General features: G+C 38.7%; 1 protein-coding gene across 1 annotated transcript in view; it reads left to right on the forward strand.

The window, feature by feature from the left end:
• Positions 1-13,609, forward strand: part of SHC3 (SHC adaptor protein 3) — a 59,552-nt gene that overhangs the window by 25,566 nt on the left and 20,377 nt on the right. Inside the window, exons 3-4 of the mRNA XM_026866464.1 lie at positions 10,258-10,321; positions 12,882-13,001. Coding sequence (XP_026722265.1) covers positions 10,258-10,321; positions 12,882-13,001 — 184 coding nt within the window. The remainder of the gene's footprint in view (positions 1-10,257; positions 10,322-12,881; positions 13,002-13,609) is intronic.

Below are 13,609 nucleotides of genomic sequence, written 5' to 3' on the forward strand. Positions count from 1 at the left end.
AGTAAGAAAATACTCTTAAGGAATTATTAAAATTCACATTTGCTGTTTAATTGCTCATGTGCATTAAGAAACATAACAGGCCTCAAGGTATGTGCTGAATTAATAAGGCTGATGTTCTGATATTATAGGCGCCGATTCCCTCTTAAGAAGACACCTGGCACCAAATGATCTGTTTAGCCCTTTGTTTTCAAATAAAAGCACCTGAAAGTTACATTTATGTCTACTATGTCATGCATTTATATTTAGGTATGTCCATTACTGATTTCTCTGCAGCCTGCCACCAGTAAGAAAACCATCCTTGTAACATGATGGCTTATGATGGAGTGTGACTGTGGATTGGGTCTGTAGATCTAGTAATGTTAGCTGTGACTGCTCCAGCTGGAAAACCTTGATCCATAGCCGCAATAGAAGCTTCTCTCTGTATGGGGCTGTGTAAATCTCTTTGTGCTATTTCCTATACCCAGAGAAACAGATCCTATACCCAGAGAAAGCAGCTCGAATCCCTTTCTGACATATATCTTGTTAAATTGATCCTACTGCATGCGTTACATGTGTTTAATCTGTTATTTTCTCCAAGGCTTTGCAAAACCAGTCACAGAAGAAAGTGATCTGTCTTGGGCCAGTATGACTTCTGGTATTATGCAGTATTTACTAAGTATGATTGAAAACAAGTTAGAAAAGATGAACCAAGTTATCTGACTAAGTGTGGAAATCTGGATGCATCCCTTTCTAATAAGCACACATTGTGCTTGACACGTACGCCTTTCTAGCACTGCATCACATTGCTGTCCATGCCTGCTCTCTTACCCTTGCTTTTCCTTCATGTTGCACAGCTCGGAAGGAGGTCAGCCATTAGGATCCTACATTTAACTTTTTTCTGTCTTTTGGTTGTTGCGTATGTCACTTTTTCTCTGCTGGCCTTGAGGAGGAACAAAATGCTGAAGTAAGATGAGCAGCACAAATTCCTAGAAGAAAAAGCTTCTGTGGCTCAGTCATGGGAGGGTGAGATGTGTAGTCTCTGGCTCTGCTACAAACTTTGGGTATTATTTTGGAGAAACCATTAGCACCAAAGACAACTCTCTGATTAAATGTATTAGTGCTTGTAAAGGGCACTTACATTGTTGGATGAACATTTAGAAATTACTTGTCTGGAAATCTTAGCCCAGTTTTTATCTAGTGTATTAGACACCCATTTTAAATAAGTTAATAGGAAAGCATATACATCAGTGTATATGCATGGACCAGTCTGACAAATGAACTGTGACTTCAACACCAGGAACTGGATCAAAGCCCCTGTATAAACACTTTGGTCAGCAGTCTTTTCTTCCTTGTCATAGTTGTGAAAAACCTACCTGTGCCATCTAACAGTGTTGTACCTGGCCTGTAACTTGGTTTTGTTTTGCTTTTTCACTTTTTATAAATTAAAATATTAAAACCTGCAGCAATACATTTATCTTCATGTGGAAGCAGTGACAAAGCACTTTCCCTTGTCGTACTCTTCACTGGATCTTAACAACCTTGGTGGTGCCAGACAAAAGGTGTTGTCCTAATTTTGGATCTGATTTGAGGAAAAATGAACAGCTATGTACAATTTATAACAGGTTTTTTCCTTTACACATTTGAAGTCTCAAGATTCTTCCACTACAGGAGAAATAGGAGAACTAGAGTAATATTAATCAGTTGTACTGTATTTATTGTTTTATTTAATGAATGTGATGTCATGTGAATTCTTGAGGAAAGAAATGAATGCATATGCCAAGGGTCAGCAGTTCTGCATAATGATAAATAAAAGCCAGCTGAATCCACATGTTGCATCAAATTACCCAGTGATAATTCTTGTAATACATGTGAAGTCAAGATGACTTTCCTGGGCAGCAAGATGAACAGAAGCATGTCATTTTCAACATAGTGGAGGAACAGGAAGACTGGCAGGCGAGACTACTGAGCTAACCACAGGTGGCAAGTGGTCCTAAGTTCATCTGAAACCTACCATCATCATCACAGAAAGGGGCCACTCATAAGCTTGTGTGGCCAGGCCCTTTGTTCTCTCAGGCTGTTTATTAAAAAAAAAAAAAAAAAAAAAAAAAAAAAGTGCAGTGTTTGCGGTTCATATAATATGTTTGTATGCTTATTGTTAAATCTGTTACAGTGTAATGAGTCTTCACTACTGTGTTGTATGCATGAGTGTAGCTATGCACTGGTTTGAAATAGAATAATGTTGCATGCACTGTTTGTCGTACAGCAGTCCCTGGACTACAAGGCTGCATGTTCATTGGTATGTAATTGGATGCAATCAGTTTATTGCATGCAGCTTCAGAAAGTCACACCTCCTTGTGCTGAGTAAAACATCATATTGCATGCTGGTTTAATAGCAGTTAGCAAAATAGATCAGGGGACTAAAATACTTTGTATCAGCAGTGGACCCAAATCCAAACTCTGATCCCAGTCCACTCCATGAACTCTGTTGGGCTGAACAATTTGAGAGATTCCTCTCCAAGTTTGGGGCCCGAACTTTATTAATTGTGAAAATCAAACCCATTTATGCCAATGTCCCAAACTTCTGGATGGATGGTAGAAATCCAGATTTTAGAGCTGGGTTTGAGTCCAGTGCTAAACAATATGAATGAAATTCAGTTGATGTAGTGTTTCTTTCAACCGTATCTGTATTCTTTGCAGAAATTCACTGTCAGCAAGCATCACTGAAAAAAGAATGGAAGACACTGAAAAGGAAGAATGTTTCCCCTGGGGTTTTTGAAGGTGGATAGGTAACGTGTTATCTGCAGTGAATTCTGTATTCAGTCTACTCCTTAACATGCTCTGTTGCATGGAAGGTGAGTGTGGTTCACCCCTCCTTTCTGCTAATTGGACTCTGGATGTGGGGTAGTGCTTAGAGAATGGTGCTTGGGGGGATGGCGTAACATGCATAGCCACACTGCAGTCTTGGATACACAGCTATATGCAAGAAGGGATGTGAAAGAAATTCTTCTTTGTATGTGCACAGTAGCTTCAGGGCCAAAGCTCTAAGAAGCACAGGGTGCTGACTACTGCTCAGTTTACCAGGAATCAAGCATCACCAAAGTGGATGAAGATATTCATATAATTCATACAGTACACCTCTAAGTGGGGCAGTGACAGCTATAGTGCCTGTTACTATGAGATAATAATTTACATTTGCTGGTTTAGCTATCATTAGCACAGAAATGGGTTAGAATAAATAGGGGTTTGTATGCTTAGCACTGAAGTCTTTCACTGTAGTATCAGCGGGGAAAATGTTAGCTAGTATTTGGATTAATTCAACTAATATATGGTAATCTGAAGCCTGAGTGAGAGTAATGAACTGAGTCCTCCATTCCACTTGGCTTTGTGAGAAAGCAAAAGAGCCTCTTGGGGATGGGGAACATTGAGAGTTGAAAGCCAAATGGTCAGGGGAGAAGTTGTATGGGTATAGCTGTACTCTGGGTTTTCAGAGAGCTGGTGACTCCACATGGTTCTGCAGAAGCAGGACTGAGGCAGAGTGGTCTTAACATGCATTAAATGCAAATCATAATGCAAAGTTAACAACTGCCTAGCACCTTGAAAACAGAGACACTCTCAAGTTCTTCTGCTAATAGGACCTAGCAGCTTGATTACACAGAGAAACAAAAACAGAATGAATTTGAATGTCTTTTGTATGAATGTCCTGTCTCACGAGACAGTTCATCACCATTGAATGGTCTTTTTTGGAAAATACAGCTTGTATATTTATAAAAAGTCGTATATTTTATGGGTTCATTCAGAAGGGCAGTGTTAGAACTTGAATACTCTAATAAAAAAGAGAGTTTCAAGATACCTATCTCCAAAGTCATGCTTTGGACATGAAGCCAATTAAGGGTTAGAGAAAAATATTTGTTAGACTAGATTTTTTGTAAGGTTTCCTATGCCTTCCTTGAAATATCTGCTATGGGCTACTGTTTAAGAGAGAATGCATTGTAGTAAATGACCTGAAGCTGGATCCAGTTTGGAGGTTACTATGATCCTGATTTAGCAATAGAAGATAGTTTTACTCTCTCTTCATCTCCTTGACCACTACTAGGATAATCAGCTGGAGACCAGGCTGAGTGGAAAAAAGCCTGAAGGTCAAAAAAATGTTAAAGGATTGAGCTACCTAACAGATCTAAACATCTAAGTACATTTGTCTTTATTTTTTGGGTGTCATTAACCTTATTCTTGACAGATGGAGGGTGGTGCATAAGGAAGGCTTTTGTAGGTGTGCATTCAACACAAAGGTTTTGTATACCCCCACTTTGTGTTCGTAAAAGCTGCAACCAATATTTTACGATGTTTCCTCTTTGAAACATACTCCAAATTTTGGACCAAGACTGTCAGAGTCTAAATAATGGTTAATTGCAGATGCATATGACTATTCTCAGCAGTGGAGGGGCAGCTGTATGCCTTTTTTGGCATCACCTGTTGGGGGCATGCATTTACCATAGTTATAAGGAAAAAAATGGGTGCTTCTGCTAGCACAAATCTGTGTGTGCACACAGAGTGAACAGATATTTCTAAATAAGGTGTGCTACTGGATAAACAATTTTGCTCTACATTTCTAAAAATAAGACTCATTGTTCAGAACTAATGTGTTAGAAGAAGTCATCAAGATCAGGTAGACTTCTCTGTTACTGATGAATGAAACAGTTTCTGAAACGTGCATGTTATAAAAGAAGGTACAGATTGTACTGAAATTGCTTCAAATCTTCCTTAAAGTTAGATCATCTATAAATACTGAGAACAGAGCTGTCACTGAGTGTATCAATAGATAAAAAGTTTCTCTGGCAGTAAAAACAAGAGAGTCCTTTCAAGTGCATGGACTTATGTTAGCAGATTGATGAGAGTCTTCCACTGAAGATGCAGGAGTGTAAGAATAACAACCATTGGATAGATTGCATACTACATACCTAATAGCATGTGGTACTCTATGTCTAACAGTTGTCAAAGCCAACTCTTTCACTGTGTAAAGTTTATTAAATAAACCAAAAATGAAGTTGGCCAGCTTCCCTTCATTTTCTGCTTGTAGATTTTCTACACATGAAAAAACTCCGTTTCAAGAAACAAAATGAGGAGCTGAGAGGAAGAAAAGGAGGACTCGTCGTCTCCTTGCTCTATGAGTGACAACAGCTTGCATGTCACATCTGCCGATGTCGCCTTATTCCACAAACCTTTTCTTCCAGGCTTTCCATCACTTGTGCAGTCAGGACAGGCTTCATCTCAGTCAGGCTGGTGTGACAAATGGCATAACTTGGTCTCTGCGCCACTTTTAGGGGGGTCCCCTGCAGGGGTACTCCCTGCCTGTACTCTGAATTCATGGCAGTAGGCGCATCCACACCACACAATTAGCCTCCCCTTCCTACCTATACTCTCTGTTCTGTTTTCCTTAGCTACTTCTCCAGACTTACATCTTTCAGACATGGGAATGATGAATTTACCAGTTGGTGTTCAAAGTTCTGTAAACAGTAATATACTGGTTTAGTCTTCAGAACTTGTGAATGTCACCTGTCTTACTTCATACAGCACATGCTCATTTTGCCTGTTTTGCAAATGAACAAATAATACTTCAGTTATTAAACAGATTTCTAAAAATGCATTTTTGGTCTCTGTTTTTTTCTTTTTCAGAAGCAAGTTATATTTGGTATAGACTTTGTTTGTTCTCAGCAAATACTGGTACAACTTGGTATGATTTATAAATTATTTTTTAAATTTTGCAATAATATAATACTGTTAAGAAATAACTGGAGCCTTCTTCTAGACATGTCGTGCTTTCATTTAAAAAGTCCACCTTTTGATGTCTGTTTTTTTAACCTGTGAAGCCTTATGCTTTGCAGGTGGCGAAGATAAACTTGAGCAGTGTAGGATACCATAAGATATTAATGAGAATATTAGTAGGTTTTATGTCTTGTCACAGAAAACATTTCAAACTAATAATTAGTCAGTGTCTTGTCTCAATATTTGAGATAGCTATAATTTTTGAAAATGTGTTGAGAATGTCTGTGCACTCTATATGTGCCTGTCATTTCCATGAAATATGAGTTTTAGAATTCTGTTTTTTAATCAATTAAATCATTTTAATTAAAACCAGCAACGACAAAAACTAGCATCACAGCCAAAAGACTCTTTGAAACCACACGAAGGGACGGCATTTTCATGTGATGGTGTATCATAGAGGAACAGATTTGAGCTTCCTGAGTGGGCTACTTTATATAACAGAGTAAAATATGACTAAAGCTCTGAAAAATACCAGGGCATTAGCCTTTTTAATGGAACAAAATGGCAATGTAAAATGTCTTTTTTTCTGTCTTAGATGTCAAGTCCCTTTAAAGCAGAATAGGTCAGCCTCAGAAAATACATATTGGTAATTTTTCACTGGATATATTTGCATGCTGAAATTATATTCAAAATACACAACACATTTTGTGCCAAGAAAATGACTCCACAGTATGACCATCTGCAAAGCAGAAAATACTCTTGGACAGATTTGGAACTCAGCATGTGGTCCCTACTGCAGACAGCGCAGTAGCTAATTTTACGAGAGATCAGGATAACTCTATACTGGTATTTATCTGAGCCTAACTAATGAAACAGCATGTGTCTTAGAAAGGTGTAATGTGTGTCTATGTCAAATAATTTTATTACTGGAAAGGAAGCAAATGTAGTCACATCCAACTTTCCCAAACTCTGTGCTGTTTAGCCATGCAGATAATGTCCAGAATTTCTACTTAGACAACAATTTGCATGCACAAGTCAGGTAATGGCACTCTCAGCCTAGCAGTGATACCTATTTCTGGGCTTGATTTGTGGCTCAGGTGCTTATGCTGCAGAAACATTTGCAAATTTGATTTGCTGCAAAAAAAGCTTATGTCTGCCCCATGCTGCCTGGCAGTGCAAGCTAGAAAGAAGTTTTCAGGATGTCCTTTCCACATCACCAGGCTATCTGTGTAAAGACACCTCCCCCAAAATGATCTAGAATATTCTGAACAGAGAGATCCAGGAACCTTTCCCTGGAAAAAGTGTGTATCAGAGCAATAGCAGATATTCAGCTGTCTTTTTTCTTCTTGTTTTCATCAGATACTTATTCAAGACTTGTTAACTCCCAGGTGGGAAGAGTATTGTGCCTTTTGTTGCAGGTACACAAAGAGTTGCTGTCAGGCCTCTCTGACCTTGCCTAGTCAGAATTGCTCTATGAATATATTTTTTAGTTCTCAGCATTTTCACCAAAAGGATTATTAACTTAAACCCGGCCATTGCTTGAGTACATGTAGTATTCAAGTTTCAAAAAATGAAAGTTCAGACGTCCTGCCACATCTGAGATGTATCTCAACAAGCTGTCACTTTTCTCAGGTCCTTTCCCCCACCTCCAGTCTTTTTGCAGACTTTGGGAACACCCGAGTTCAGTAAAACCAAGATATTTTACTGAAAGGAAGACAGTTGGAAAATCTACAGCGCTTTGTTCCTGACTGAAAGGATGTATATCCTACCTTTTCAGCTGCTTAGTGCTTTTCCTGCTCTGCCGAGACAGGGCGTATAAACAGTAACCACAGCTGCCTTGCCAACCCTCAGCCCTGGGTTTCAGCCTTTTCAGCTGGTGCATTTCCTCTCCTACACTCAAGTAGCAGTTTTGATCAACAAGGTCCTTGAGTCAGATGGGTCTATTGAATAACACGCTTTATGGCTGATTATCAGGAGCTGGCAGGCTGAAGAGGTAGTAGCAAAACCACTACAAATCCCAGCCCTACACCAGAAACATAACAAGTTTGTAAATGTTTTTCGTCAGGTACAGTGGCCTGAAAATTAGTTTTGCTTCCTACCTGCTCCATGTTGCTGCTACAGGTAGAAGGTAGTGGAGGCATATAGGAACAGAAAGGAAGTTATGAAGTAAGGAACCTTAACAAAATGGATGCGGTATCAGTTACAGTTGAATTTATCCCTCAAGCACAGTTCATATCTCTAAAATACAAATATTTTTTGTGAGAGGCAAATCGAATGAGGGATCTCAATGTGCTAATTGGACCACTGGAGGAGACAAAGAGGATGAAGTGATGGTGATGCCTCTGTGTCAGCAACTTGCAGCCAAAATGCCTGGGAAGCTCAGACACACCTGGTGAAGCAAGAGGTCTCAAAGACAGCAGTGGGCTGCGGACTGCCACAGTCACGGACTTCCCACCCCATTGCCTCCAAAGGATTTGATTCGGTACAAGAAAGAGATGGGAAACCACAAGTTTTAGCTCAATAGAAGGCTGAGGGGATGGCTCTGTACAACATAATGACTGTTTGCTTTTCCTGATTCAAAGAAAAGCATTTTTGATGGAGAAGAATATTTATTTTTCTGAATTACTATTTGAGAAGTAACTAATGTGTCGGTATCATGACATCTGTGTGATGCTTGCTGTGCTGTATTTCTAAGACACATCAGGGCTACTTTTATAAACCAACCAATTTTCACTTGCTCTGTAAGAATAGTAGCTACTTTAACTAAAACACTTGTTTGGAGTCAAAGAAGTGTTGTGGTAAATGTGGGAACTGAATACAAGCGCTGAACTGTGAAATGGAGGGCTGTTGTAGCTGTGATGGTCTGAGGGCATATGCAAGGCAGGGTTTGTAGTGAGAAGCAATTTTATTAGATGAGCAGATGTAGCTGGGGAAAAAAAAAAAAAAAGACAAGTTATGAAGCAAACAAGCTCTTCTCTAGACCTGAAGAAAGGATTGTGTGCCTGAAAGCTTTTTGACTACCTCTTGCTATAAATCTCATGCTTCTTCAGAAAGGCAGGAGTTTAAACCTGCTGCAAGACCTGTTCCACCCCCACAATCACCCACCCCCTAAAAATAGTAAATTCATGTGATTTTTTAGGTGATTGAAACTTTGGGTTGGGCTCTAGGTAAAAGCATCCAAGACATAATTATATAGCAATTACTGATTACTACTGGATAAACCTGTGACATTTGCTGAGCCATTATATGTTGAATGCTTATACACGTATGACATTTCTCTCCTGACTCACTTGTTGATCCTGTGCATTCACCTATTGTGTAGTTGAAATATCCTTTACATGGCATAAACTTAAAATAATTTATGTTTTTATCAAGGTGATGTATCCAGGTTTTGATTAATTTTGACTGTTCTTTAGCTTGTAGTTAATTGTCTTCCATCCTGTTGGGTTTTTTTCATAAAATACATGAGTATTTTTGTGTTTTTAGGTCTGAATATAATGTGCAGTTAGTCTCAATCCATATTTAAAACAGTTAAACAAGGTCTGGAGTCACCTTTACTTGTCTTTGTGCAACTGTTGTCTTACCCATGGGATACATCTATTACAGCTTTTTAGCTAATGGTCACAGGAAGGTCTTTCTGTGCATGGGAGAAATTATTAATACTGACCAGACTAACTATTCAGATAATAAGTTGTTAAATACTGAAAGAATCTATAAGATTTGTTTGTGGCAATATGATTTCAAGAGTTTTTGTAGTATACAGTTAGTCTTCTGTGAGACAGTATGAATTCAGATTTTTTTCAACATGCATTTCTTTCATTCAGCCTGAGTGCAATGGGAAGAAGGAAGCAATATTAGAAAACTGAAGCAAAATGTTAATGGCATTAATTTTGCTTACAATATAAAAATGGGACCACAAATAAATTGTTCAGATCATACTGAACAAATATCAGTTAAAACTTTTTACATTGGATGTATTGTATACCACATGCCCATTACCCAGAATATTTTAGGGTTCTGGTATCATCTAAAGCCAGGAGGTTTTGCTCTGCTTGGAAAAGCACATAGTATAGTAGTGAGAAAAATTATAGTTACTACCTCTTACATTACAATAAAGGTTTAAAAAAAAAGGTCTAAAGCAATGTTGATTAAAGACATATGATTAGATTCCTCATGGCTTAATAAGATAAAGAAATGAGTCTTGGAAGAAGGTGTTTTTAAAATATTCTAAATTACAATGAGAAATGGTCTGTTTAATAGAGCAAGAAAACATTTTTATCATTTGTAGTTCTCAAGATGCTTTTCCTTACACTGAGTATTTACTGTCTTCTTCTTCACACTGAGATAATCTAAATTTGAATGGCACCTGTTTTAGCCTTGAGAAGAGAGCTAACTGACCTGTCACTATCTTCACTTGTGAACAGAAATAGGTCTGAAGCTGTTCTCTCCCAGTGCATTCAAGTATAATGAAGAAACCCACATATTCATTTACTATAAAGATTTTTTCTGTCTCTTCAGGGAAGCAATCAGTTGTGTTTGTGAAGCTGTGCCTGGTGCCAAAGGAGCCTTCAAGAAACGAAAGGTATTTTTCTTTTCTTGTAGTGCAGTTGACTGTATTTTTTTAGCTCAACACAGAGAAGACGAGGCACAGCAGGCAGGTGACTTTAAAGCAGCTTTGAGAATTACAGATCATTAATCATTTAAAGTATTGGCTGTTGTCACCCACTGTATGTTGCCTCTTGCCCTTTTGGTCAGCATCTGCTTTTATAGGCATCTAGGAGTATAAGTACATCTAGGAAAAAGGTTGTGGCTTGCCTTTATGTTTCTACTGTAAAACCCCCCTCCTTTTTCTTTCTTTTGTAGATTGCAGGTGGAAGGCTTAAAACTAACAAAAAGGGATGCCTCTTCATAAAATGCATGAGTAAATTTTAGAAATAGGTGCTGGAAGCTATTGCAGAGGCCAAAAATATACATAGTTTTGAAAGTGATTAGATCTTTTCTTGGAGCATAGCTCTGCTGGTGACAGTGAGTTTGGGAATCACTGACTTCTGGAAATGGAAAGAACATACGAGGTGATCCTCTGTTCCCTGTGCTCTTTCAATAACCACCTGCAGCTGATGGTCTGTAGCCAACACTGGTGGCAGGTCCAGTGGGTGTTGGCCTGACACAGTTATTACCATGCTTTTATTCTTATTTATGTGATAGGAGTTATGATCTACAGGCATGGAATGGAGGAAGCCTCAACTCAGCTCCTGCACTGCCTGCTCTTCCAGGGGCCTGCTAGTAAAGACAGGATTTAATGCTAGCTCTAAAGGAAGAAGCATAGAAAGCAGTTAATTATAGCCCATGTGTGTGTTGTTGGATGCAGGAGGAGAACAGGCAGGTGAAAGAAAAGGTCTGCCTGCTTCCCAGCTGCTCCACCATCTAGGTGGAATCCCAGCAGAAAGAGATGGGATGAAATGCCACTTGTCTGTAATGGAGAATCTTCCCCTGGTAAAATAAGGCATATGTGACAACATATGTCACAGCATAGTTGGAATTTGTCATTGTGGTTTCCCCACCACTACCACTGAATTTATCTCATTGGCATTTCTAGGTTCTCTGGCTTTTGTTTTTAAACCAAAAGTAAAGAGGAAAATATCTTTTTCCTTGGAAAGCAAAATGAGGCTAACTGTCATTGGAAAAGTAGGTAAAACAGTGTCCCAAGTGCCCAGTGAGACACCTTGCTGTATTACTGTTTTTAGAAGCAATGTTGCTTACCCATTATTGAAAAGAATTAGTGATTGTAAAGTAAGTGTACTGACTGAGAAGAAAATTCTCAGTGAAAGAATTTCAGATAAATGTTAAAGACAGACATCTTTTGCCAGCCTGTGCTTTCATCATGTTTTTGCCACTAGTGGCTTATCGATTTGGTTAAGGTGACATGTACTTCTTGAGGCCAAGTTTTCACACTTTACCCACACTGTGGGCAGGTGATCCTTAGGCATGAGCTGGGGAATCATGGAGGGCTAAGGAAAGAAGAGAAACAAGAATATCTAAAAGGGCTTGTTTTAAAGTGAAGTTAATGAAGTACTAGCTCTGTAACATGACGAAGTTAAAATAGTGCAGCACAAACATTACATATGAACAGTATGTAGGCAGTGCATATTTAAACAATTAAACAGAGGGAAAAGAACCTAAAACTGAATATATGTAAGCTTTAAGGAGTAAAGAAGTACAGGTGTGTCCATCCTGCTAGGGATAAAACTTTCCAAACTTGCAGGCAGTTTAGTACAAATGCAAATACAGTCGCAGAAGAACCCTGCCTCCGGTCACAGCTTTGCTTTCATATCCTAATGACTAGCATAAATATTCACCAGCACAAGTAGAAGGACTTGGTCTGTTATTGCTGGGCAGCCTGATTTTGTACAGGCTATGGTTAACTGAATGAAGCTGCTCTCATGCAGCTATGTGGTTCCCTATAACTGTCAAAGGTGAGAAGTTTGTACATTTTGCTTTGTTAGCATAACTTTTATTGCTAAAAAATATCTAGTGAAAGGCCTACAAAAGTTATCAGTAGTATTACATCCTCTTTATTACATTCCAACACTTTGTACTTATTCTCTGACTTAAGAGTAATCTTTAGCTGTGTGCATACAAAGGTTTTAGCCTACTGCTAAGGAGCCTACAAGCATAATGACACTGTGTATCCATTTTTGTGAGCATCCCATCAGTATCACTGGAGTCCCATTTTACATGTGGGAAGGTGGTAGAGCAGTCACTAGATGCAGAGCAAACAACAGATTTCGGGAGCTTATTCTGTTTTTACAGAATAAGAACATGCCGTTTTAAGAAACTGATTTAAGGCATTCATCTTAGTCTGCTCACTTAGTCCCTTGGTGAAAACGAGACTTTGCTGTCTCACAAACCCCTTATTTTGTTAGGTCAAGAGTGGATGAATAGCTGCCTAGCTATTATTATTATTAGGAGTAGTAGTATAAATGAGAAATTATCTCCAGAGCACAATAGCTGTTGCAGTGAAATGATCTTTGAAAAGTCAGCAACTTTTAAGAAACCTTTAAGATTACACCTAACCCTGCATACAATGAAGATGGTCCCAAATAAATGCAGAACAAATGTGATTTTTTTCCCCCCCCTTGCAGCCACCAAGCAAAGTTCTTTCTAGCATCCTGGGAAAGAGCAATCTTCAGTTTGCAGGAATGAGCATAATGCTGAATATCTCCACTACCAGTTTAAACCTAATGACTCCTGATACAAAACAGGTGAGTGTAACTGCCATATTAATTTGTGAGGCTTTTGATGAACAGCCTACTGTTCAGTTATTTGCTGTCTGCCAAAAAAACTCAGTTGCTCAAAGTTATTATTCCTCAATAATGTCTATAAAATGAATGAAAACAGGATATAAAGTGTAGTAGGAGTCATAGTTTATTCCGCTACTCAACACAGTTTTGGTGAATTATTCTGGCCATGCTTCAGGTAGCTCAGTTTTGCTCTTAAAAGACTTATGATGTAAAATGTCATTTTCTGGTCGTGGGAGTTCTCCTTGAGTTCAATTACAAACTTTCATAGTGTTAAAAGGGATGAATTTGGAGTGACTAAAGGAACGAACGGGCATCCCGAATTTTGTTGTAGTTCTTCCCATTTAGAGCCTTAAAGTGCAATCTAGTCCTGAGGCGCTGCTAAAAATACAGCCTCAGGGATTTTGCAGTGCTGTGAAATGCCAGTCTTTCCAGAGACAAGGCAGAGCCTTTTTCAAGCAGCCCATTTCTTCTTCATTGTGGTGAGGGTACAGATAGACTTTGGGGAATCACTGCAGTAGATTGTGAATGATGTATGAGATGAGGAAAATCCTTGCTCAGGATATATATAA

This window comes from Athene cunicularia (genome assembly GCF_003259725.1).
Source record: "Athene cunicularia isolate RWA chromosome Z unlocalized genomic scaffold, athCun1 chrZ_part2, whole genome shotgun sequence".
Lineage (NCBI taxonomy): Eukaryota > Metazoa > Chordata > Aves > Strigiformes > Strigidae > Athene > Athene cunicularia.